This window comes from Maniola jurtina, chromosome Z (genome assembly GCF_905333055.1).
Source record: "Maniola jurtina chromosome Z, ilManJurt1.1, whole genome shotgun sequence".
In the NCBI taxonomy this organism is placed as follows: Eukaryota; Metazoa; Arthropoda; class Insecta; order Lepidoptera; family Nymphalidae; genus Maniola; species Maniola jurtina.
In genome coordinates this window covers 3226999-3252761 of record NC_060058.1, presented here as the reverse complement: position 1 = coordinate 3252761, position 25763 = coordinate 3226999, and the positions used below count along the sequence as shown (strand labels likewise).

General features: G+C 37.0%; 2 protein-coding genes across 6 annotated transcripts in view; one reads left to right on the top strand and one right to left on the bottom strand.

Annotated features, from left to right (window-relative positions):
- LOC123880359 overlaps positions 1–2231 on the bottom strand; it is a 36524-nt gene extending 34293 nt beyond the window's left edge. The window contains exon 1 of the mRNA XM_045928460.1: positions 1902–2231. Within this exon, the coding sequence (XP_045784416.1) occupies positions 1902–2102 (201 nt within the window). The 5' untranslated portion in view covers positions 2103–2231. The remainder of the gene's footprint in view (positions 1–1901) is intronic.
- A 3886-nt stretch (positions 2232–6117) lies between these two features.
- On the top strand, positions 6118–25763 carry LOC123880368 (alpha-tocopherol transfer protein-like). 5 transcript variants are annotated; one of them, XM_045928477.1, is made up of 7 exons: positions 6118–6257; positions 19930–20117; positions 21637–21796; positions 22667–22728; positions 23306–23499; positions 24499–24703; positions 25025–25763. In XM_045928477.1, exons 2-7 carry the CDS (start codon positions 19934–19936, stop codon positions 25231–25233), a joined length of 1014 nt encoding a protein of 337 aa, XP_045784433.1. In that variant the 5' UTR covers positions 6118–6257; positions 19930–19933; the 3' UTR covers positions 25234–25763. The 5 variants fall into 5 exon arrangements, with proteins under 5 accessions (XP_045784433.1, XP_045784430.1, XP_045784431.1 ...); XM_045928474.1 differs by lacking the exon at positions 6118–6257 and adding an exon at positions 14301–14490; XM_045928475.1 differs by lacking the exon at positions 6118–6257 and adding an exon at positions 14479–14580.

Genomic DNA, 25763 nt, shown 5'->3' with positions numbered 1-25763 from the left:
TATGGTATCGTTCAAATAACCATATGAGCTTAATATGAGGTAGTTATTTCGAAATTACAGACAGACACTCCAATTTTATTTATTAGTATAGATGGGAAAGTGTGTCTGTCTGTCTGCTACATTTTCACGGCGCAACAGTTTAACCGATTCTGACGAAATTTGGTACAGGGTTAGCTTATATCCCGGGGACGGACATAGGTTACCTTTCATCCCGGAAAATCAAAGAGTTCCCCCGGGATTCCTAAAAACCTATCCACTTGAACGATTTATATGAAATTTGGTACAAAGGTAGCTTGCGTCCCTGTTGTTGACATTTTATCCCAGAAAATCAAACAGTTCCCACGGGATCTTTAAAAAGTATAAATCCTCGCGGACGAAGTCGCGGGCATCCTCTATATTGAATAAATCGCAAGGAGCCGCTGAATTCAGGTGGTGGAAGACTGTGCCGTGTGCAAGTCCCATAAGAGACCTATACCCAGCAGTGGACGTCTATCGGATCCAATCATCAATGATGATGAATAGTTAGGTATGTAAGGAAAAGTACCGCAACAAAATAATTACAAGGGGAATACAAACCACGTTTTACTTGCCTTAACTAATAAAAATAAAAATCATTGCCCGTTGCCGGTCCACTACTGAGAACGAGTCTTCTCACAATGAGGAGGAACAATTAAAACAAGTAATTCTGCATTAAAAGTCTCTAAATTTAAACATTTAAATGAATTTATGTACATATCTAATATCGTTATGGAAGTAAATACCCTGTCATGGAAGTTATAGTAAGTAGGTAACTAGGTAGAAGATAAAAACGATAGGTTTGTATAATAGTATTAAGTAACATAACGTATTATTTATACATTTATTCCATGGTATCAATTCAATGCTAAAAACAAATTTAAATACGATAACTGTACTCATATAACATACCTATATACCTAGTTTCTCCTTTTATTAACCCCCGACCCAAAAAGAGGGGTGTTATAAGTTTGACGTGTGTATCTGTGTATCTATGTGTCTGTGTATCTGTGTATCTGTCTGTGGCACCGTAGCGCCTAAACTAATGAACCGATTTTAATTTAGTTTTTTTTTGTTTGAAAGGTGGTTTGATCGAGAGTGTTCTTAGCTATAATTCAAGAAAATCGGTTCAGCCGTTTAAAAGTTATCAGCTCTTTTCTAGTTACTGTAACCTTCACTTGTCGGGGGTGTTATAAATTTTTAATTTACACTTGTAAACCATGTTGTCTTAGTAGCATCATCAAATGTAATAATTAAGTCACCTACAAATCCATTGTAGGCAGCAAAACAAATTAATATTTCATTAGAGTGCGCCTTATTACGAAGATTGCAACTTCCTTATTAATATTCATTGATCATTGCAATAAGCGGGTAACTAAGAAACTTATAACCAAAACAAAAGGTTTTTAACATTAGTAGGCAAGTATTAAATGATATAATTAAAATTTCTTCACCATGGCTTCTAATTGTATAGTTTAATCCGCCACTTGTTAATTTATTAAAAACACTTTCACTGACATTAGTGATACTCATACGCACAGTGCATTCTCGTTTAAGTTCTCGAATTTTTACACAAAAATAAACTTCAAAATAGTCCGTTATGTATGCCGCTTACTGTTTACTTACCTATTAAACATAAAATATCCTAACGCTTATATTATAAACGTGAAAGTTTGGATGTTTGGATGTTTGTTATTCATTTAGACCATAATGAATGAAGTCTGGCTGAGAATGAAGATAGCAACCCTGAATTAACATTTATCCTGAAAAATTAAAGAGTTCCCGCGGGGTTTTCAAAACTTCTACCCACGTGGGTGAAGTTTCAGGTGCCATAGAAAATAAATTCAAACTATTTATTTTTAATTAATAAGGAGGTAAATACTCACATTATTCAGCATTTCTTGTTTGTCAGCTGTTGGCCGCAATTTCAAAACATTATCCTGCCTGGGACCAGATACCGGGGATTTAGAGATATATCTGTTGGAAAGTCTCCTCGCAAAATTGCTTTTAAAATCCTCACATCGCATAATAGATTCGACTGGCCTCCCAAATTCATCATCTAACGTGTCTCGAGACTGCGAATACATTTTGAATTCGAAACCGGCGCCAGTGTTTTCAAGCACAAGTTCATTGACGGATAAATTGAATCAGGTATGAAGTTGTAAAAGTCGACACAACCGTTAACCGTCGGAGTAAACATTATACTAAAGGTACGTGTGTGGAGTGTGAACTCTCAAACTCTGAAGCACACACCTGCCGGCTTTAGGGAAAAATTTAATATATCACAAATAAAGAACTGAATAGCAATCTACTAAACAAACTCCATTTGCATTTTATTCAGGGTTTGCCGTCTATTAAAAAATATAGTCAACTAAACATGGGGGAAAAATAGAATGTGATCAAATGTTTTTAAATTTTCATACTTAAAGCGCCATCTGGCGCTGCTGCATTAAACTCGCTGTAGAAATGTTAAACTCAGTGATTGCAAGAACCATGGACTTGTCTATTAGAGAGCAATTAAATTGTCTTCCTACCGCTAGAGAGAGATGCTCTTAGCTGAACTTGCAAAGTTACTTAAACCATAAATAATTTATTTTTTACTAATTTTAAAATAAATATCCGCAATTTTTCAATAAATATAAAACAATCATTTACTGAAAAAGGCCCTTTTTCGTCTGGAGATATTTGTAGTCAGCTGCTTACGTAAGTAAAACTTATAGGTAACTTATAGATAGGTAGGTACTTAATTGTCTGTAAAAAAAAACACCCAACCCAAATCCTTGGACCTTGAAAGATCAAAATTTCTAGAGATTCTCTTAATAATGTAGCTATAAGGAATCAGGCCAGATTTCCCGAGATTACCACACGATAGGGAATAAAAGGATTTATATTTTTGCCGTGCGAAACCGCCGGCGGTCATTAGAATGAAAAAAGAAAAATAAAACCGACTTCAAAAACCAAAAACACTAAAAAGTAGAAAATAATTTTTGTTTAGCTACACATGTAATGTACCTAGGTATGAAGTCGAGCGAGCATATTAAAACAAAATTAGAAATCCAAGAGTGAAGCTCGCCCGACTTCATACCTAGGTACATTACATGTGTAGCTAAACAAAAATTATTTTCTACTTTTTAGTGTTTTTGGTTTTTGAAGTCGGTTTTATTTTTCTTTTGAAAATTTTTTATTTCACAATTTTTAGTGGCCCCACTGTACTATAATATGCTATGCCCAGTTAAAACCCTACTGTTTACTAAGCTATTACAGTGATCGCGAGCAATTTGCTCTTATCCATTGAGGAGTTCTGTTCTCCATCTCCGAAGATATTCATCAGATCTTCACCAAATTTATATGGGACCACTTGCACAGTATACCCTTTCAAACAAAAAAAAAAATTCCAAATCGGTCCAGGGGTCTTTGAGTAATCGGGGAACATACATAAAAAATAAAAAAAAAATAAAAAAAAAAAAGATCCCGACGAATTGAGAACCTCCTCCTTTTTTGGAAGTCGGTTAAAATTTTTTTACATATCTAAATAAATACGAATGCAACACCAAGACAAAGCTGAACGTCTTGTATTATATAACTAACTACCTACCTAAGTTAATTTAAGAAAGAAACCTCGGCGTTGTTTTAATAGGTGTTTTGTAACTCTTTCTACTTAAATGTAATTAACTAGGTATTTTGTTCGGCGTACAATGATTCTGATGTAGATTGTTTATGTTATACCTACGGATTATTTAATATCTGGCTGTAAATATATTTCTAACTAGCTGATGCCCGCGACTCCGTTCGCGTGGATGTAGGTTTTTTAAAATTCCCGAGGGAACTCTTTGATTTTCCGGGATAAAAAGTAGTCTATGTGCTAATCCAGGGTATAATCTATCTGCATTCTAAGTTTCAGCCCAATCCGTCCAGTAGTTTTTGCGTGAAGGAGTAACAAACATACACACACACACACATACAAACTTTCTCCTTTATAATATTAGTGTGATATATTATTTAACTATGAAGGAAGGAAGGGACATCTTGAGGAAACCTACATAACTAAGAGTTTTCTATAATGTTGTCAAAGGTGTGTAAAGATTGCTAATCCTCGGTAGAGCCTCCATAGCTCAACGGTTGAGAAGCGGACTGAATTCCGAAAGGTCGGCGGTTGAATTATTGTCGTACCTACCTACTCCTAGCAAAAGCCTTACGCTTAATTGGAGGGGAAAGGGGAGAACCAGTCATGATAAACATGGTTATTATTCTTTAAAAAAATAAAAACCCACACTTGGCCGAACCTTTCTCATTCTGAGAGGAAACGCGTGCCCAGTATTGAGCCGGCGATGGTGATGATGATGGTGTATAGGTATAGGCCACCGGTTCTTCCACAGTTAACTTGTAGACCACCAGCTGCCACCTGTTTTCAAAAGCTTACGAAATCGCGGCCACGGCGTGATAAGGGATCCAAAGGTAGGTGAAGGCCGTACGTATACATTTTGTATCAAACCAGTTTGTGTTTGTTGTACCCAGACAGACGATTACACACATCAATATTACTCGTTTAAATAACTCAAAATTTAAAAAAAACCCCGACACAAAAACCTCTTTAAGAAAAATAAAAAATATTCTTCTATTATAGCTAAGAAAGCTCTCGATCGCCACCTTTCAAACAAAAAAAAACCGAATTAAAATTGGTTCATTCGTTTAGGAGCTACGATGCCACAGACAGATACACAGATACACACGTCAAACTTATAACACCCCTCTTTTTGGGTCAGGGGTTAATTAAATAAAGGTGTATTTTTTTAAGCTAAACCGCATTGACTTTGATCGGAATTCATAAAAATCCATTTTTAAAAGATGCGTCATGAAGAAAATAGAAAACGAGTAGGTACCTACCTACATAGGCTGAGTTTCTTGAAAGTTCTCCTCAGTAGAATCTGCTCCCTGAATCGATGATAATATTATTATAGTCCTGACTTATATCATAAGTTGCATAATTTCTACTTTAATTAAATATACCTATTTCATTTCATACATACTAAATTTATAAGTGTAAATTAAAAATTTATAACACCCCCGACAAGTGAAGGTTACAGTAACTAGAAAAACTGATAACTTTCAAACGGCTAAACCGATTTTCTTGGATTATAGCTAAGAACACTCCGATCAAGCCACCTTTCAAACAAAAAAAAAACGAAATTAAAATCGGTTCATTAGCTTAGGAGCTCTCGAGTATGATGCCACAGACAAATACACAGATACACACGTCAAACTTTTAACACCCCTCTTATTGGGTCGGGGGTTAAAATTACCTATAGCTACGCAGGATCCCCAGCGGGTCAGTATCAATAAGTACGTATTTAAATAAATAAGTCAATGTTTATAGCCATGTTTTGTAATTCCGACCATAATAATATAAGCGCAATATTTGCACGCTTATATTTTGATCAGAATTACAAAAGAATATGTAAGTTAGAAGGTTTAAGAGATAAATAAAATCAGTTCATTTATATTTTTATACTAGCTGTACCTGCGACTACGTTCGCGTGGAATAGTGACTTTTCGGGCAGCATATTTTAAATTACATATACCGTTTAAATTGACATAACTTTTTTATTTATCAACCGATTGACATGAAATAAACACTAAATGTTAAGTGAAGCTTACTACAATATATTAGTGAAAACCGTATCTAAATCGAATAAGCCGTTTCTGATATTAGCGTGCACAAACACACAGACAAACAGACAAACAGACAAAAAGAATTAATTACAATTTCGCGTTCGGCATCGATATAATAACAACCCCTGCTACTTTATATATTTCCATTGTACAGACACCACTTTTCTACAATTTTATTATATGTAATATATAGATAAATGATGCCCACGACCTCGACCGCGAGAACATTTCCACGGGATATTTAAAATCCCCTGTTTTTATTTAAACACTGCGAGAAATTTTTGAGTTTTGCTAAAATCTGTACAAAAATTCATCAAAAAGGGTTAAGCGGATGGGCCGTGAAATGAGACATTCTTTAGAATTTACATTTAGTATGCCAATTTCAACTCAATATTATAATGTATACCTAGTGTCGCTGTATTGGACTTACTATTGCACGCTGTCCCGCGGTGTCGACATACTAAGAAGTAAGAAGACATGAGTCAACGGCTTGAGATGAAAGGAGCTATCGGGCCAAGGTTGCTCGTATCTAAAGGGCGTGTGCTGTCTACGTTGAAATAAGGAAGTGTTTTGTAAGTAATGAAGATGGGAATAAAAACTACTCAGTGATCAATTAACATGATGTGAAAAATTGATAATTTTTTTCTTAAATATAATCTACCCATACAAGGGGTATGGGTATATTTCCAAGTTGACCCGCTTCATGAACTCTTAATTCCGTCGATTAGTAGATAATAGGTGTATAGCTCCAGATTCACCTTGAACTTTTGGAGGTTCGAACCAAGGTCACGAACAAGTCCGAAAGAAGTCAGACGAAGTCCGTTCCAAAAGATGCTATAGATTGGACTGCGCAGTGCGCGGTTTTCGGTCTTGCCCATGCGCAGTTAAGGGGCATGAGACGGGCCTGCCCGCGAAATTCAAATTTAATTTGGTTTTTCGCATTTTTTAAACTAATACGACAATGTAGGCTTATGGCATTTTCAATTGCAACAATGGCAGTATCATCCTCACAGGTTTATATAAAAATCTTTACTTGAAAGGGTCCAGGTTAAGAAATTAGCTCGAGTATCGACTAATGTGTCAGAGTTAGTCGAAACTTTAATTTATTTTATTCTGTCTGTCTGTCCGTCCGTCCGTCCATCCGTCCGTCGTGCCTGACAAGAAAACCTATAGGGTACTTCCCGTTATCCTGAATCATGAATTTTGGCAGGTAGGTAGGTCTTATAGCACAAGTAAAGGAATAAATCTGAAAACCGTGAATTTGTGGTTACATCACAGAAAAAAAAAATTAAAATGTCCTTTAATTTTCAAAGTAAAATAACAATACCAAGTGGGGTATCATATGAAAGGGCTTTACTTGTACATTCTAAAACAGATTTTTATTTATTTTTTGATTTATCGTGCAAAATGTCGAATGAAACCCCGAGTACTGAACCCTGGGTGCGCGAGTCTGACTCGCACTTGGGCGGTTTTTTTTTATTTTTTAACCCCCGACCCAAAAAGAGGGGTGTTATAAGTTTGACGTGTGTATCTGTGTGTCTGTGTATCTGTGTATCTGTCTGTGGCATCGTAGCTCCTAAACTAATGAGCCGATATTAATTTACCTTTTTTTGTTTGAAAGGCGGCTTGATCGAGAGTGTTCTTAGCTATAATCTAAGAAAATCGGTTCAGCCGTTTGAAAGTTATAAGCTCTTTTCTAGTTACTGTAACCTTCACTTGTCGGGGGTGTTATAAATTTTTAATTTACACTTGTTGACTAGTCACTAACTCTTACTTTTAAAATTTCAGAAAATACTCAAATAGACTATGTTGCGGGCATCAGCTAGTCACACTATGACACTAATATAATTATAAAGGCAAAAGTTTGTGTGTATGTGTGTGTGTGTGTGTGTTTGTTGCTCCTTCATGCACAAAACCACTAGACGGATTTGGCTGAAATTTGGATTGGAGATAAATAATATCCTGGATTAGCACATAGGCTACTTTTTATTCCGGAAAATCAAAGAGTTCCCACGGGATTTCGAAAAACCTAAATCCACGCGGGCGAAGTCGCGGGCATCGGCTAGTATACAATATTAATACAAGAATTGCTCATTTAAACATTTATCATTAATTTCGGGTGAACAATTTCATAAATTTGCAAATGAATTCTGGAAATTAATGGTGTTTAACTACAGTAAGGATTTCCAAACAAGTCTCAAAGCTATTTAATTAGATTATAATAGGGCTGACATGTACTTTTAAATGTATCAAAGCCCTTAAATAAATAAAGAAAAAAAAAAAAAAAACAAGTCTCATTAGTTTGACGCAGTGAAAATCTATATGCGTTCAAAGCCCTTAGAAGTCTTGCCTTTGTATAATAATAGTTAATTTAATTGTGATATTTACTAAATTTTCCACAAATATATGGATATGTATGGATGATTATATAATATTGTGTCATTTACTCAATATATTCCTCTTGTACCTAATAATAAAACTTATTAGAATACATCGCCACTGTCAATTCTTTTTAATTTCTATATAATATACTTTGGTTTAAAATCAAACTTACAGGCATATTACAATATTTAGTATATTATACTAGATCTCAGTAGGTATCTACTATCTAACCAACGATCTCGATGTAATGTAACTTGAATGTAACACATAATAGCTAGTTTTGTAAACAGTTTGAAGTAACTATAACGGCGTTATTTAATAAAGTACCTATGAAAAAAATAAAACGACAAAATACATATTGTAGGTCGCCGGTCTTTCAAATAATATTATGAGGTAATGTACGCCTAATGTTGCAATACCCACCTTGCTCGCTCTATCGCGTACCAGCTAAATATTGTCGTTCCACTGAGGCTGCGCAAACGCACTGTTTTCGTGGCTATGCAACATGTTTAACTTACTTATCATTTTCCACGACTTCATCTTAATGTTATTACTGATTTCTCTGAACTGAAAAAATACTGAAAGAAAAAATATTTTCTCGCTTTAAAAACTAGCCTATGACCATTTTAAGGATGCAAGTTATCTCTGTGCCGGGTAGAGCTGTGAAAAGTAAACTAAATATTAATGGTTAATGTGTTGAACTTTGTTATAATTACTATCATCTTTTGTAACACATATTATGCAAAAAATTATATAGCAATATAATTTCCATTTCTATTAGATAAATGAACGTGTTAAATATAAAAATTATAAAACAAAAATATCATCCAAAAATCACTGTAACGAGGCAGGGTGTCCAGAACTCTGGCTGCGTTACCTCGTTGAATGGCCAGACTAATATGCTGACCAAGGTAACTGCCAGATTTCCGGTCACCCGTGGACTCCACAAGACTCCACGAGAAAAAAAGGATCTGGCATCCTCGCCCAACATTAAACGGCCAAGCCGTACTTTTTTAACCAAGATGTAGAGTTTGTAGAATCGGAGCTTGTAAGTAGAGTTATTAAGACGGGCACTGCCGTGCCCCATGATTATCTAACATTTCCAACAGTTTTCAACTAAATTTGATTCAAATAGTGCCGACCTTAATCTTATTCGCAATGACTGCTACAATTTGATTTATGTAACGGTCACAGTAAGTACAGAAAATTCAGTTGTAACAAACCTTGCTGATTTTCTAAACTAATATTATACGGAGAAAAGATATTTTGTCTATTTGTTTGTTTGTCAAACACGAACTTTGTGAGGCAGGGGGCCTATGTAGTGATTTTTGATACTTTGGGTTCATTCATTCATTTATTGCAAGATTGTAAGTACAAAAAAGATGTTACATAAATTATTAAGTAGACCATCACAATCACACTTCATACTATATTATATCACACTAATATTATAAAGGCGAAAGTTTGTATGTGTGTGTGTGTGTGTATGTTTGTTACTTCTTCACGCAAAAACCACTGGACGGATTTGGCTGAAATTCGGAATGGAGATAGATAATATCCTGGATTAGCACATAGGCTACTTTTTATCCCGGAAAACCAAAGAGTTCCCACGGGATTTCGAAAAACCTAAATCCACGCGGACGAAGTCGCGGGCGTCAGCTAGTTTCAGAATAAAGTTCCAATTTCAAATTTCATACGTGCAAACCCGGTCCAGTCGCTAGAAATACAATAAAATTGAACTAAGTATTTTATAAGTATTGAAATACTGAAGTGGGTAGATGAAGAAAGCGGAGGACCGTGTGTAGTGACGTTTGTACCTACTCTAGGGAACGCTTGCACCCAGTACTGGACGCAAACTGATCGAAGGTACCTAATTGATTTCAATCGACACGCGTCGATGGCCGCCTGCGCGATGCGATGCCAACAGTTTACAGCTGTTGACAAAGTGCCAATATACGAGTATGATAAAGTGCCAAGTATATGATTTACTTACACTAATATATTAAAAATCATAAAAATTGTAGGTTTTTTAGGGTTCCGTACCTCAAAAGGAAAAAACGGAACCCTTATAGGATCACTTTGTTGTCTGTCAGTTTGTCCGTCCGTCCGTCCGTCCGTCCGTCGTTTCTGTCAAGAAAACCTATAGGATACTTCCCGTTGACCTAGAATCATGAAATTCGGCAGGTAGGTAGGTCTTATAGCATAAGTAAAGGAATAAATCTGAAAACCGTGGATTTGTGGTAACATCATTTAAAAAAAAATTAAAATGTGTTTCAATTTTCAAAGTAAGATAACTATACCCAGTGGGGTAACTATATCAATGAAAGGGATTTACATTTTAAAACAGATTTTTATTTATTTTTATGCATAATAGTTTTTGATTTATCATGCTAAATGTCTGAAAAAATACCCGAGTACGGAAACCTCGGTGCCATACATATTGTGTCATACAAACTTCCAACCCCTATTTAACCTCTTCAGAGGTTGAGTTTTCAAAAATCATTTCAAAATGGATGCCTTCGTTTTAAAAGGAACCTACTTTAACAATTTCATATTTCTAATCCCAGCGGTTTAGGCTGTGCGTTGATACTATCAAACTGATTAATCAGTCTGTCAGGTCAGTCCAGGGCAAGTCTTATGTAGAGGAGTTTTTGGCCCTGTAAGGGCGATTCAAAAAGTCTGTTTATTTATTTCTTTTTTCATTTGTCATATTTAAACAATTACTAACTATAACTATATATACATTTATACTAATATTTACATCTTAATTCTAATTAGTTGAGAGAATGTTACTAGTCCTATTATACGCTTGTTCTGAATCGAACGATACCGTGACATGTCATGCGTCAGCGACATCTATTGACACGTTTAACAAACTTTGAGCATTACATTTTGATAAACTTCAAATCAATTTTAACATAAGTTGTCTGACTTACGGTGAGATACTAGTGGTTAAGACGTCTGCCTCTAATTTGGGAGGTCGGGGATTCTATCCCGGGCACGCACCTCTTACTTTTAGGAATTAAAAGCATTTAATAATTAAACCATCACTTGCCTTAACGGTAAGGGAAAATATCGTGAGAAAACCTGCATGCCTGAGAGTTCTCCATAGTCCGCCACCCACTGGACGGACTATGGCTCAACTCTTCTCATTCTGAGAGGAAGCCCTGCTCAGTAGTGGGTCTGCGTTAGGTTTATCTGATGATGATGATGCTGAGTGTAGCCGACACGCTATTTACTCGATTTCGGGAGATTTACGATTATGTCTGTGACTTCATACAGAATTTCATCATCATCATTAGCCTGAATTTGGGTCTTTTAAAATCCCGTGGGTACTCTTTGATTTTGCCGGGATAAATAGTAGCCTATGTCGTGAGCCGTGAAAGTGTAACAAACAGGCAGATACACTTTTTAGGGTTCCGTAGCCAAATGGCAAAAAACGGAACCCTTATAGATTCGTCATGTCTGTCTGTCTGTCTGTCCGCCCGTATGTCACAGCCATTTTTTCTCCGAAACTATAAAGACCATACTGTTGAAACTTGGTAAGTAGATGTATTCTGTGAACCGCATTAAGATTTTCACACAAAATTAGAAAAAAAAAGAATAAATTTTGGGGTTCCCCATACTTAGAATTGAAACTCAAAATATTATATACATATATAGGATAGTTTTTGATTTATCGTGCAAAATGTCGGAAAATTACCCGAGTACGAAACCCGCAGTGCGCGAATCTGACTCGCACTTGGCCGGTTTTTTTATAGTAATTTGTTCAGTGCACTACGCAATGCGGATTATTTGCCACAGCCAACATAAGTAATTGAAATAAACAAAATAATATAGATAATAATCACTGGTAACCTCCGATGAAAAATTTTGTAACTTTATTACAGTAAATACTAAACTCAATAAGTACCTACGTACTTTATGGGTTTAGTATGAAACAGAAAATAATTGTTATATAGGTTGCTGCTTACGTAAATCCATGTGTCAGCAAGTTTTATTTAACATGCCTAATGATGCGCTTACATGGGCAATTTTTTGAGCAATTATTACTCGGCAACACGTGTGGTTCTATCTCGAGCAATTATTTGGCAATTAACAGGGCTCTCTCCGTCACTCGTTTCCACTCGTTTCATACAATCGTAGTTCCAATTTCATTTGAATACTAAGCAACCAAAGTCCATGAAATTTTGCAGACATATTCTAGAAACTAATATCTATGTCTGTGGTTTTCCAGATTTCTGTTAAAATATTCGGTTTCAAAGTTAAGCGGTCTTAACAATTTTCATACAAATCTTTGAGCCCCTGTAATTTTAAAACTACATATTTTTAGAAAAATCTAAAACACCACAGACACAGATATTAGTTTCTAGAATATGTCTGCAAAATTTCATGGACTTTGGGTGCTTAATATTCAAATGAAATTGGAACTACGATTGTATGAAACGAGTGGAAACGAGTGACGGAGAGAGCCCTCTTAAACATTGTTGAAATATTCAGGTATTGCTGGGCATTGCTTTATCTGGTCATGACGTCATAGTTGACTAAATTGCCTGGAATTACGGAATTTCAATATCCTGTGTAAGTGTAACTTAATGGTGTGCTTATATGGGCAATTTTTAGGGTTCCGTACCTCAAAAGGAAAAACGGAACTCTTATAGTATCGCTTTGTTGCCTGTCTGTCTGTCTGTCCGTCGGTCCGTCCGTCCGTCCGTCCGTCCGTCGTGTCTGTCAAGAAAAGCTACAGGGTACTGCTCGTTGACCTAGAATCATGAAATTTGGCAGGTAAGTAGTTCTTATAGCGCAAGTAAAGGAATAAATCTGAAACCGTGAATTTGTGGTTATATCATAGAAAAAAAAATTAAAATATGTTTTAATTTTCGAAGTAAGATAACTATACCAAGTGGGGTATCATATGAAAGGGCTTTACTTGTACATTCTAAAACAGATTTTTATTTATTTTTAGGCATAATAGTTTTTGATTTATCGTGCAAAATGTCGGAAAAATACCCGAGTACGGAACCCTCGGTGCGCGAGTCTGACTCGCACTTGGCCGGTTTGTTAAGCAATTCTTGCTCGGTAACACATATAGATTAATCTGAAATAATAAGTGCAACAATCAGGAGCAATTATTTTGCTTAACATTGCCGAAACGGTTGTGACGTCATGATTGACTCAATTGTCTGGAATTGAGGAATTTTAATTGCCCGTGTACGCGTGCCTTAAGTCCAGGTCCTAAGGAAACCTAGGTAAAAGCAATTAGTGACTTATAACTATTATTAACATGCTAGTTGTAAATTGCAAAAACATTACGACCATAGCATTTATATGCCTCTAGGTAAACTTAGAGTAATGGATCAAAAGGTATTCAAATCCAGTAATATGATATGAAAAACCCTTGATCTATAAAAGAGTATCTTAAAAGCTTAAAATAACAGGTCGGTAAATAGGTATGAATCTATAGTATAATATAAACGTATGAGTATTGTACATAGTATATAACTACTAGCAAGATAAACCGTGTGTGGTTTCAGCTAGAGATTTTCAATTTGTAAGGAAATCTTGTAACAAATTTAATTAAGAAAAAAAAGGATCTCTATAGAAAGAGGGTCTTAAGCGCTTCAGCGCATTCACGGCATTTTTAAAAACCGAAACTTAAGCAGACGAAGCCACGAGCGTCATCTAGTGATTGTATGTTTGTGGAAATTACAGCGTTATATACGTTTTAATTGGAACATATTATACATTATTTTGCAATTATTCTTTCTAAGCGTCTCAATTAAGATAAATATAGCTAAGTGTACAAACTTACGTATAAAACTACCTGTATACCTTCATACATAGATACAAACTAGCTATGCCCGCGACTTCGTTCGCGTGGAATAGTGACTTTTCGGGCAGCATATACTCTGTACGTTAAAAATGTTCGACGTGATTCTTTAAATTGACATAACTTTTTATTTATGAACCGATTGACATGAAATAAACACTAAATGTTAAGTGAAGCTTACTACAATATATTAGTGAAAACCGTATCTAAATCGAATAAGCCGTTTCTGATATTAGCGTGCACAAACACACAGACAAACAGACAAAAAAAAATTAATTACAATTTTGGGTTCGGCATCGATATAATAACAACCCCCGTTACTTTTTTTTTATATATTTCCATTGTACAGACACCACTTTCCTACAATTTTATTATATGTATAGATATACATACATAGTGTAAATACAAATACGGGTCAAATTGCGAACCTCCACTTTTGTTGAGGTCGGTGAAAAAGTACGGGTATAATTTTACACAAAATGTTGCCAAACCCTGCTTCCATTCACTGCAGTGTCTTAACTTGTTACTGCAATGTAATAGTCAAGGAGTGACTTTGGAGTGCCTTCATCATCTAAGAGACGGAGCAAAAGACGGTGAGCCATTTCTCAGACACGCAGTGTAGCCCGACTCGTTGTAAAGTGAACGCGTTTTTGGTACACTTTTTCGGAGGAACTTTCTGACACGTGAGTTTGTTAGTGTATTACTACTGTCAGTGACATTTTTAATTTATTTCAAGCTGTGCGTAGAATATTAATGTGGTGTTAAGTTATTATTAAGTTTGAAAAAACTTGAGCTTAGCGATTTCGAATATCTCTTTCAAATATGATTTTTTTTTCAAATTCAAGAAGAATAGAAGAAAGCAATTTTTTGTAGAGATATTCGAAAAAAAAAATTATAAATATATTATTAAACTAGCTTATGCCCGCGAGTTCATTCCCATGGATATAGGTTTTTGAAAATCCCGTGGGAACTCTTCGATTTTCCGAGATAAAAAGTAACCTATGTGTAATCCAGGGTATACCTAATCTATCTTCATTCCAAACAGTCAAATCCGTCCAGTAGTTATTGCGTGAAAGAGTAACAAACATCCATCCATACATAAAAAATCTGCGTTTATAATATTATATTAAATATTAAATTATTTTGATTTGTATTTTAATTTATACCTAAGTAGGTAACTTTTTATCTTTCTTTAAAACAAAAAATATTCATTTTTTCTTCCGTGAAGTTTATTTAAATTATTTTCTTCCTTACAAATAAAAACCAATTGCCGCATTTGTGAAAGATCTTCATTTCAGAACTGCTTGACTGAATCGGGTGATTTTTTGATGTATTTGTAATAATAATAATTATTGCTGAAGCAAGGAGTGTATGAAAGATATTTTTATTAAAATCTACCCGGAATTTGTATGTTATATTATTGTATGTATTTCAATGTAATTTGTACCTACTTGCTTTTGTTTTGTTTACTAGGACAGTATGGAGATATCCAAAACCGCATGAGGAATTTTTGTGTAAACAATTTTGGCATAGTCATTTTTTAATCAGTGAATTAGTGTAAGTTGTCCATAAAAATAAATGAAAAAAAAAGAAAAAAAATATATTTATTTAGAAATCTTTACAATTCCTTAACAGTAAAATACAACTGCATTAGTTTCAAAACTGTGTTGCAGATAACTGACAATTTTTTTAATGTTGAACGACGTATGAATGTGAGGATCGATTCATTGTAAATAAAAAAATGGGATAGTAGAAGTTGGTCAAAAAGTATTGAAATATTTTTTCATACAATAGGAAGACGTAATGTTAGGTACATTACGTCTACTAAAATATCAAACTCAAACATTTTTTACGCATTAATTGACTGCACCAAATTGTTTTCACAAAAAAGACCTAATGGTTACTTAGACATTTCAGTCTCCTAGCTTTAGTAGCTTTCAGTCTCCTATGGTTTCGGATTTCCTCATATAGCCCTAGTTAAACTTGGCTATATAAAGTAGGTATTAAGAAGCTCTTTATACCAGCTGCAATCGTACATGAGGTAATGTTTATCAATAAAATAAGAAGTTACAAAATATACATCGCGTATGTGGTATGAGGTGTCCAATGTCCATTGCTAACCAAGGTCAGTAAAAGCACATCGGTTGTCTTTTCTTCACCTTTTAAAATTTAAGTTTCACAACCACAATTTTCGGCTACCGCACTCAAAAAAGCTTCACTTCAATAAATAATAATCACTTTTTAGGGTTGGGATAGATACTTGGGTTTTTAGGGTTGGGTTGGGTAGGGTTCCGTTTTTCCTTTTGAGGTCCGTACCTCAAAACGGAACCCTTATAGCATCACTAATTTCTCAATAGACTATTTTTGAAAGTGAGCTAATGACTAATGAGCCAAAACCTAACTTGCAAATAGGAAAAAGAACACAATCAATTTACTATCACTAGTTCACTTTGCTATCACTTGATGCAATCTCAGAGCAAGAGCCCTAGCACAATGAATGTGACAATGCTTTCTCGCGTCTTTTTTATTGACAAAGCCTCCTTGACTCATTGTCTATCTGGCACATTAGTGTGCGATGTGGTTTATTAGGCCTGGGTTGGATTCTGGTGTGGATGGAATTTTGAAAATTTATAATTTCTAAATTTTCTCTGGTTTGGTCTGGTGGGAGGCTTCGGCTGTGGCTAATTACCATCCTATCGGCAAAGCCGTGCCGCCTAGTGATTTAACGTTCTGGTACGATGTCGTGTAGAAACCAAAGGGGTATGGGTTTAATGAAAAGTATCATAACCCTTCCAGGTTAGCTTGCTTCAATCTTAGACTACATCATCACTTACTACCAGGTGAGGTTGCAGTCAAGGGCACTTGAATCTGAATAAAATAAAAACGATGCAAAAGCCGGCGAAAGAGATCTCGCACTGACTGTGCTTGGGCTGCTGAGTCTTGAGTGATAGTGTGGTTTGGTTACTTCACAGTTTCTTATTCAACTCAAGATTTAATCGGTGACATTTATACGCTTGACTGGCAGAGAGCGTTGCTTGACTGTAGTTATTTGTAACATTTCAATGTATACTTACAATCATGATAAACTATAAAACTATAAACTACTATCCATACTATAATATTATAAATGCGAAAGTGTGTCTGTCTGTCTGTCTGCTACCTTTTCACGGCCCAACGGTGTAACCGATTCTGACGAAATTTGGTACAGGGTTAGCTTATATCCCGGGGACGGTTACTTTTTATCCCGGAAAATTAAACATTTCCCGCGGGATTCCTAAAGACCCATCCACTTAACCGATAGACAACCTTAGACATAGATATTAGTTTCTAGAATATGTCTGCAAAATTTCATGGACTTTGGTTGCTTAATATTCAAATGAAATTGGAACTACGTTTGTATGAAGCGAGTGACGGAGAGACCCATTACATTTAAGTTTAGACCGCGCATGGGACGATCACTAATGCCCGATATCCACGTAAGCGGAGCGGAAAGGAGATTTCTACACACATCTCTTCTCCTCTCCGCTTAGATAGATGCCGGACATAACCCACTGGGAAGGTAGAGAAGTGGGTGGATGACGAAGGCGGAGGACAGTGTGCGCTGGCGCGTTCAAGGGCAGGCCTATGTCCAGCAATGGACGCGAACAGACTGATCGGTTCATTGAAGCTTCTATCCAAACAGTTTATCAGTCTATTAAAACGCCGTCAATAATAATAGAATTATATTACTTTAAATGATAATGATTAAGTTGATTAAATATAATTAAACATGGTTTAAAACAATAAAACAGTTACTGGTAATGGTTCTGATCGCAATTAAAAGAGTATTCGCATCTCGTTCGTACCAATACAATAACAGTGGGTATAATAGTAATTGAGGCAAATCATTGCAACAGCAGTGCAGTATGTGACCTTTTCATTTCGATCTAATTTGCCCTCGTAATCGGTATCTCGCTATTACACCGAATATTGCTTATGTAACGACGAAAAATTATAACGTTGCCCAAGCATCCAATGTGGCGCTCTGTTGCCCAACGTTGCGTGAGACACAGGTACAAAGCTTTAGGTAGCCTCTCCATACATACCCACTATACATGTAGCTATATGTATGGTTGGAAGCGCAGATAACTCCTAGTCGAAGGGTCCGGTGTTCGATCCCAGGCAAGCACTTCTAACTTTTTAGAGCTAGAGAGAGCTCTCCATAATTCTCAAAGGGGCGTGAAGTCTGATAATCTGTATTTGGCCAGCGTGGTAGATTATGGTCAAGCCCTTCTTATTTAAGAAAAGACTCAAAAATTCAAAAAATCTGAGTATTTTCAACTTTTACAAGTACCTAGGTACTTTTGAATCGTCAATTACATCTACTACTGGGTCGGAATGCCTTTCCTACCGAGAAGAACTTATGCTCAATAGTGAGCCAGCGATGAGTACAAGAAGTTGCTAGCTTCAGGCGGCGTGCATACCCCGATTGCCATGTCGACCTGTCGCGAACTATAGATCGGAACATCGGCAATCGGACGTCAACCTGTCGGCACATCTACACTAATACATACACACTAATATTATAAAAGCGAAAGTTTGTATGTGTGTGTGTGTGTGTGTGTATGTATATGTTTGTTACTCCTTCACGCAAAAACCACTGGACGGATTTGGCTGAAATTCTGAAATTCGGAATGGAGATAGATAGTATCCTGGATTAGCACATAGGCTACTTTTTATCCCGGGAAATCAAAGAGTACCCACGGTATTTCAAAAAACCTAAATCCACGCGGACGAAGTCGCGGGCGTCAGCTAGTATCTGATATTTCTCGCTTGCTTCTTGCTACACAGATACAGGCGTAAATAAGCATTTTGCAAGTACGATATGTAATGCTAATACCTTATGAAATAAGAGAGGAGCATTTATCTACACGTCTCCGAATAGGTCGAAAGTGCAATGAGGCACGTTTGCTTAGCACAAGAATAGGTAGGTAGATACTAATTGCACGATTGTCAGAGATGACTCGCAGCACAGTTCACTCTGCTTGCAACCGCAATGCAAATGTGTGACATTCTCGTTTATGAAACCAAATAACGATTTTGTAACTTTTATTTCAACATTGATGCGATTTTTGTGTACGTTTCTGTTGTTACGAAATTTGTTTCTGTGTGGTTATAAAAAAATAAAAGTTGTGGTAACAGTTTTCCGCCCACTTCGATTCGCTAATCATTAAGCCACTAACCCATTGCACCGATCGCGAGCAACTTACTCTTATCGGTTGAGGAGTTCTGTTCTCTATCTCGACAGTCATCAGATCTTCACCAAACTAAACTACCAAACAAAAAAAATCAAAATCGGTTCATATTTAGCGCAGTAATCGCGTAACAAACATACAAACAAAAACATACCGTCGAATTGAGAACCTTCTCCTTTTTTCGCAGTCGGTTAAAAATTACCGGTGATTGGTTAAGCTAAAAATGCACTTAGGATAGGTAGCTGTATAGGGGTTTATTTGGTAGGTAGAAATCTGAAAAACCTAATATTATATTTTAGAGTTCCAATACCTACTATCATTAGGAGATTTCCCCTCCGTAAATAATACAAGTGTAAATTAAAAATTTATAACACCCCCGACAAGTGAAGGTTACAGTCACTAGAAAAGAGCTGATAACTTTCAAACGGCTGAACCGATTTTCTTGAATTATAGCTAAGAACACTCTCGATCAAGCCACCTTTCAAACAAAAAAAACTAAATTAAAATCGGCTCATTAGTTTATGAGCTACGATGCCACAGACAGATACACAGATACACAGATACACACGTCAAACTTATAACACCCCTCTTTTTGGGTCGGGGGTTAATAATAATAGTCTAATCACACTACAAGAACAAAATATAGAGTCATCCTAGAAATTCCAATTTTACCGAGAGGAGATCGGGTACTCTGCACGAAAAATTACTAATCTTATCAACAAGAGATCAGGTATAAATTCCGATCATATTTATATATGCAAAAACGCAACTAACCATATTTCCTTTTCGTTTGTTTAGAACCATGTCGCGAAGGCTCACCAAGAGGTTCTTGACACCAGTTGATGAATACAAATGCCCACTGTCAGAAGAAACACAAGCAATAGCGGAAGTTGAACTCCGGGAAACAGAAAGTTCTAGATGTCAAGCCCTTGACGCCTTGAGGAATTGGATGGAACAGAATCCTAAGTTTTTAGCAGTCAGAATGGGTAAGCCTTTTATTTCTCATCTACAGTAAAATGTCCATGGCAGCAGGGTAACCTGGAAAGCGTGCCTTGTATTATTACCTAACCCCTAATCGCTTTTTACGCGGCATCGTACTTCCAGTACGATGTTGAGTCGCTTGGTTACAATCTTAGCCGGTAGAATGGAAACTAACAGCGACCAAAGCCTCTCAGCTGACCAACCAATGCAAATTCCTAGTGCCTTTCCTAAAGCCCGCTGGGCTGAAGACTTTAAGAAGATAGCGGGAAGTGGGTGGATGAGGAAGGCGGAGGACCGTGTCTGGTGGTGCACTCCTGGAGAGGCCTTTGTCCAGCAGCGGACACAAACAGGCTGATTGATGCATTGAAGTGCTGAGTAGTATCCGGAACCTCTCACTCAATAAACTATAAAGCTCACCTCTGAGCCAGAGAGGCAGTAACAGTCACTACAAATGAGTGCATTTGAAGCTTCAGAAAGGAAGTGCTCTTCCTCCGACAGTTGTTCAAAGTCCACAGAAACGACCTTGTCCATACTGCGGTGTTTCCGTTTAGGTACATAATGTGGTAATTAGCCGGTTGAAGTTTGCTGACGAAACATTCGGGCAGTAGTTCAACGAAACAATCACACTTCACACTAATATTATAAAGGCGAAAGTTTGTATGTGTGTGTGTGTGTGTGTGTGTGTGTATGTTTGTTACTCCTTCACGCAAAAAGTACTGGACGGATTTGGCTGAAATTTAGAATGGAGATAGATTATACTCTGGATTAGCACATAGGCTACTTTTTATCCCGGAAAATCTAAGAGTTCCCACGGGATTTTTAAAAAACCTACATCCACGCGAACGAAGTCGCGGGCATCAGCTAGTAAGTAAATAAAAGACACAGAACCGTCACTACAGCACAGTTCGTGTCAGTTAAAGTCCTCGCACATTACACAGATTTGACGCTGACTCCACTCCGACTCATTCAGTAGGTAAAGCATGCAAACATTATGAGCTTTATATCGTATTCGTTAGGGTGGAATTTCCGAATTAAAGAGTGTAATAATTGAAGTGTACCACCCGTGCAAAATTCCGCCATAAAGAACGCGATATAAAACTCACAATTCCCTGCTTTAAATGTGAATTGAGTCGGAGTGGAGTCAGCGTCGACTGTCGAGTAAGCGTAATATGCGAAGATCTTTATCTTGGAACAAATAAATAAAAGCACATAAATCGAGACTTTACCAACAAGTCAATAAAAAGTTTATAGTAATTAAGTAGTCGATAAAACAGTATTGTTGACGTGGGCAGCAGCCAGCGTGGCAAAGAGTTTTAATTATTATAATACTTAAATAAATTATAATAAGTTGTAACAGAACGAAAAACAAAAGTCATTCAAATCGTTAGAACTTTGCTGCATGATTTTCCTAAATGCAAACATTTTATAAATACATGGCCAAATCGTTTCCGAAAAACCAATTACTTCTAATATACTTTACATGTTTAAAGTATAGGAATATCAAACGTCCATGTACATTCACAGACGCTGCCTATCTGCTTCGTTACCTCAGAACGAAGAAATTCAGTGTGCCCATGGCTCAAGAGGCGATTGAGCGGTACATACTGCTCCGTCAATCTTGGGGCATCGCGTTCAACCAGCTAGACTATATGCTGCCCCTTATGACAGAGATCATCGACTTGGGGTGAGTAAAACTGCGGTTAACGACCACGTAGAAGTTTACGTGCGGCCCGTGCGGTTAATAGGTAAGTACTCACTCTTTTTCGACGCCGTAAACTCAAGTTTCTGGACAAAAACATTTAAATTCCTGCAATAATCCAACCGCAATGTTGCGGTGTCCACGTGGCCGCCTTGCAACTTTGTGTGTAAAATTTGTTATAACCATATAACCATAGATAATTTATAATTTATAACTTAGGTATTTTTTCATAGTCCTTAGGTTAGCTATTATATTATATTTTATATTTTACTGTACGACTTATGTTTATGTTAATGCACGCTGTGACTGCCCGTAAGTGGTAGAGCCCTAGAATGTAAAGAACATCATGTATAATTTAAATGTGTAACTCTGTGGGCGGTACTATAGTAAATAAATAAATAAACTTAGAATTTTTTCGCTACGCTCTTTAACAGCGAGGCCTGTACACATACCTGGAAAAGAATACGGAATAAGTTTGTTGTGGGCTCTTCTCAGACTCGGGCTCGTTTGGAACCCTCGTAGCTTTAGTTTTAACTTAATTAATTATCACCGCTTTATCTTTGTTTGACAGTCAGAAAGTGTACCAGACGTGAAGGAGTATCCAATTTGAATAAATGACTTTGACTTTGACTAACACGACCTCGTGGAGTTCACGTAGCGAGAGCGTTGTATAAACGAAAGAAATTCGTATAAAGTAACGCACCCTTATTTCTTTAAAATCCTTTTATAACTACTATCACCATTTTTTCAATTTAATACTCCTTATGCGTTAAAATCCGTAATGACGAAACCCGTAGGTGAATCAACGTTTCTCTTTTATTTATGCCTTTTTCTATAATTTTTCTTAACTTTCAGATACATATTCGTGAGCCCTTACAAAGATAAAATGGGACGGCGAGTAGTTATATACAGACCTGGTACGTATAATTTTAATTTCATCAAATAGGGGTTGAATTTTCAAAAATCCTTTCTTAGCGAATATCTACGTCATAATAACTATCTGCATGCCAAATTTCAGCCCGATCCGTCCAGTAGTTTGAGCTGTGCGTTGATAGATCAGTCAGTCAGTCAGTCATTCTGTCAGCTTTTCCTTTTATATATTACTAGCTGACACCCGCGACTTCGTTCGCGTGGATGTAGGTTTCTAAAATTCCCGTGGGAACTCTTTGATTTTCCGGGATAAAAAGTAGCCTTTGTGCTAATCCAGGGTATAATCTATCTCCATTCTAAATTTCTCAATATGTTCACATCAAAGTTCACATACACTTGAATGGAATTTTATGCAATACTTAGTAAATAATACATCATCAAAAATTGTTATAATATAGATATAATCCAATCCATCAGCCTGTTTGCGTCCATTGCTGGACATAGGCCTTTCCAAGAGCGCGCCACCAAACACTCGCTCTGCCTTCCTCCTCCATCCGCTCCCCGCCATCTTCATATAATATAACCGTATAATGTTACCTACATACAAAATGCAGTATTCCCTAGGTGTTTTCGATCCATACAAGTACACAAATCAGGATATGTGCCGAGTGATGGCGACGTGCTACGAGACTCTGATGGAGGATGAAGAAACCCAGGTTCGCGGACTGGTGCACTACGCAGACGGTTCAGGAGTCAGCTTCCCACACCTCACACTCTTCACTCCGAAGGAGGCTGTGCGAATAGTTAAAAATGGAGAGGTAAGATTTATTATTCACTAGCTTCTAGAGTTAAAAAAACCTCGTATACAAGTGTAAATTAAAAATTTATAACACCCCCGACAAGTTAAGGTTACAGTAACTAGAAAACAGTTGATAATTATCAAACGGCTGAACCGATTTTCTTGGATTATAGCTAAGAACACTCTCGATCAAGCCACCTTTCAAACAAAAAAAACTTAATTAAAATCGGTTCATTAGTTTAGGAGCTACGATGCCACAGACAGATACACAGATACACACGTCAAACTTATAACACCCCTCTTTTTGGGTCGGGGGTTAAAAAGCAGCCAGCTGAATCACTTCTTGCATAGTTACAGGCCAACAGGCAGATAGACTGACACATAAAAAATTAAGAAATGTATATTGGGATTTGATAACGAGAAAATAATAATATTGTAAGAACTTTCTAGTTTATCGCAGCGATAAGAGCTATCCGAGAAAACTCGCTCAGTGACGCTCTCTTGCCATAGTCAAGCACACTTGTTGCACTCGCATACTTGCTGCCCAGCGACAAAAATATCTCAACTACACATTTGCTGAATCCTGAATGCAGCAGCCTCCTGGGACTCGTTTGATTTGGAGGGTCTTCCAACGCCGCGCTTTCCGTTGCTAGGTCGCTATTTTAGTACTTACCTTGATACTTTAACGTTTTGCGAACTATATTAGTGCCCTGACCATTGCCGATTCAGCTTCGCTACCCGCTGACTATATCGGCTATGTTCTGTTTCTCTTATGGAACTTCTGATTTGAGAATTTTTCTGAGAAATTCTAAACACCACACACATTACTCTCCCCATCGCCCGCTAAGTGACTCTGGCTTTCTTATGAGGCCGATAGTCAGCGACCAACTCTGTGATCCATATAATTCACCACTGGCACCGCGCTGTCCGAAAACTATGGTCCTACAAGCACTGAAGAATTGGACGAGAAGACCCGAAGCTCCTCGGCATTAATGATGATAAATTTTTCGCATTTCAGCGCACAATCCCGCTAAGACACAAAGAAATTTACGGAGTCAACGTTCATCCCACCATCAAATTCGCTCTAGACTTCGGCATGGGTCTCATCTCCGAGAAGATAAGGAAACGAGTGAAACTCTACACGTCTATTGAAGATGTTGAGATCGATAAGAAACTCCTGCCTCAGGAGTACGGTGGTGTGATGCCTATGAAGGAAATGATTCGTAAGTTAATCAGATTTTTTTGAACTTAAATCTTCACTGAATGGTAGGTAGGTATGTATGCGTTGTACCAGCGCTTTAATATAAATTTCAATATTTTTACCAATTATACATTAAAAATGGTGGTAGCCTAGTGGTTAAAACGTCGCCTATTCGGAGAATCAGGAGCTCTAAAATAATTATTATTAATGAGAAGCTGGTTCAAATGATTGGAATCGAAGTTTCTTAGCTTTGCCATTTCGATAGTTCTTTTATCAAATTGATAAAGAATCACACTAGTACAGTTAGAAGAAATCTATAGAAAAACGTAACCTTTGCCTACAGAACTGTGGAAAGCTGAGTTGGCGACAAAACGCGATATCTTACTGCTCAACGATAAGATATCTGTTCGCCTAGAGATGTATAGTGAAGCTGCTCGAGAGGGCGCCATTTCGGCGTTACGCGCTGGCGCCAACACCTGCGCAGGCGCTGACGCTGTGGGAGACGCTATGAGAGGACTCACTGGCAACTTTAGGAAACTGGAAGTTGACTGATATTATTGTTAACAATTATTATTAACCCTTAGGTACAGCGATCCGATTCAATCTGTTTGGGGACTGAGAAGTGAGCAGCGGGAGTAGTAGTCGATTCCGGAAAACCTGCATAATTCATTAATATAATAGCAATTGTTGAGTTTGGCTGAATTTGTGGGATTGTTGGTGCAACGATGCATTGTAGCTAATAGTGCGCGAGCGTCAACCAATCTGAGGTAATTGCGATCTACTGTATCTAGCTAGCTGTAGTTAGCTGTCGTTTTCGACAATCGTCCGCGGGAGTAGATATCTACATTGTCAATGTCAAGTCAATGTGTCTGTTTGTATCAAAAAAAAAAATATGACTTCTGCTAACTTCGCAGCCGCCAATTAGTTTGAATCCTACGTAGTAGTATTATGATATCCGTATAAGTATTATAAATCTGAAAGTGTGTCTGACTAGGTTAGTCGACCAGAACCAAGTTGATGTCGGAAAAAATACCCGATTACGGAACCCTCGGTGCGCGAGTCTGACTCGCACTTGGCCGGTT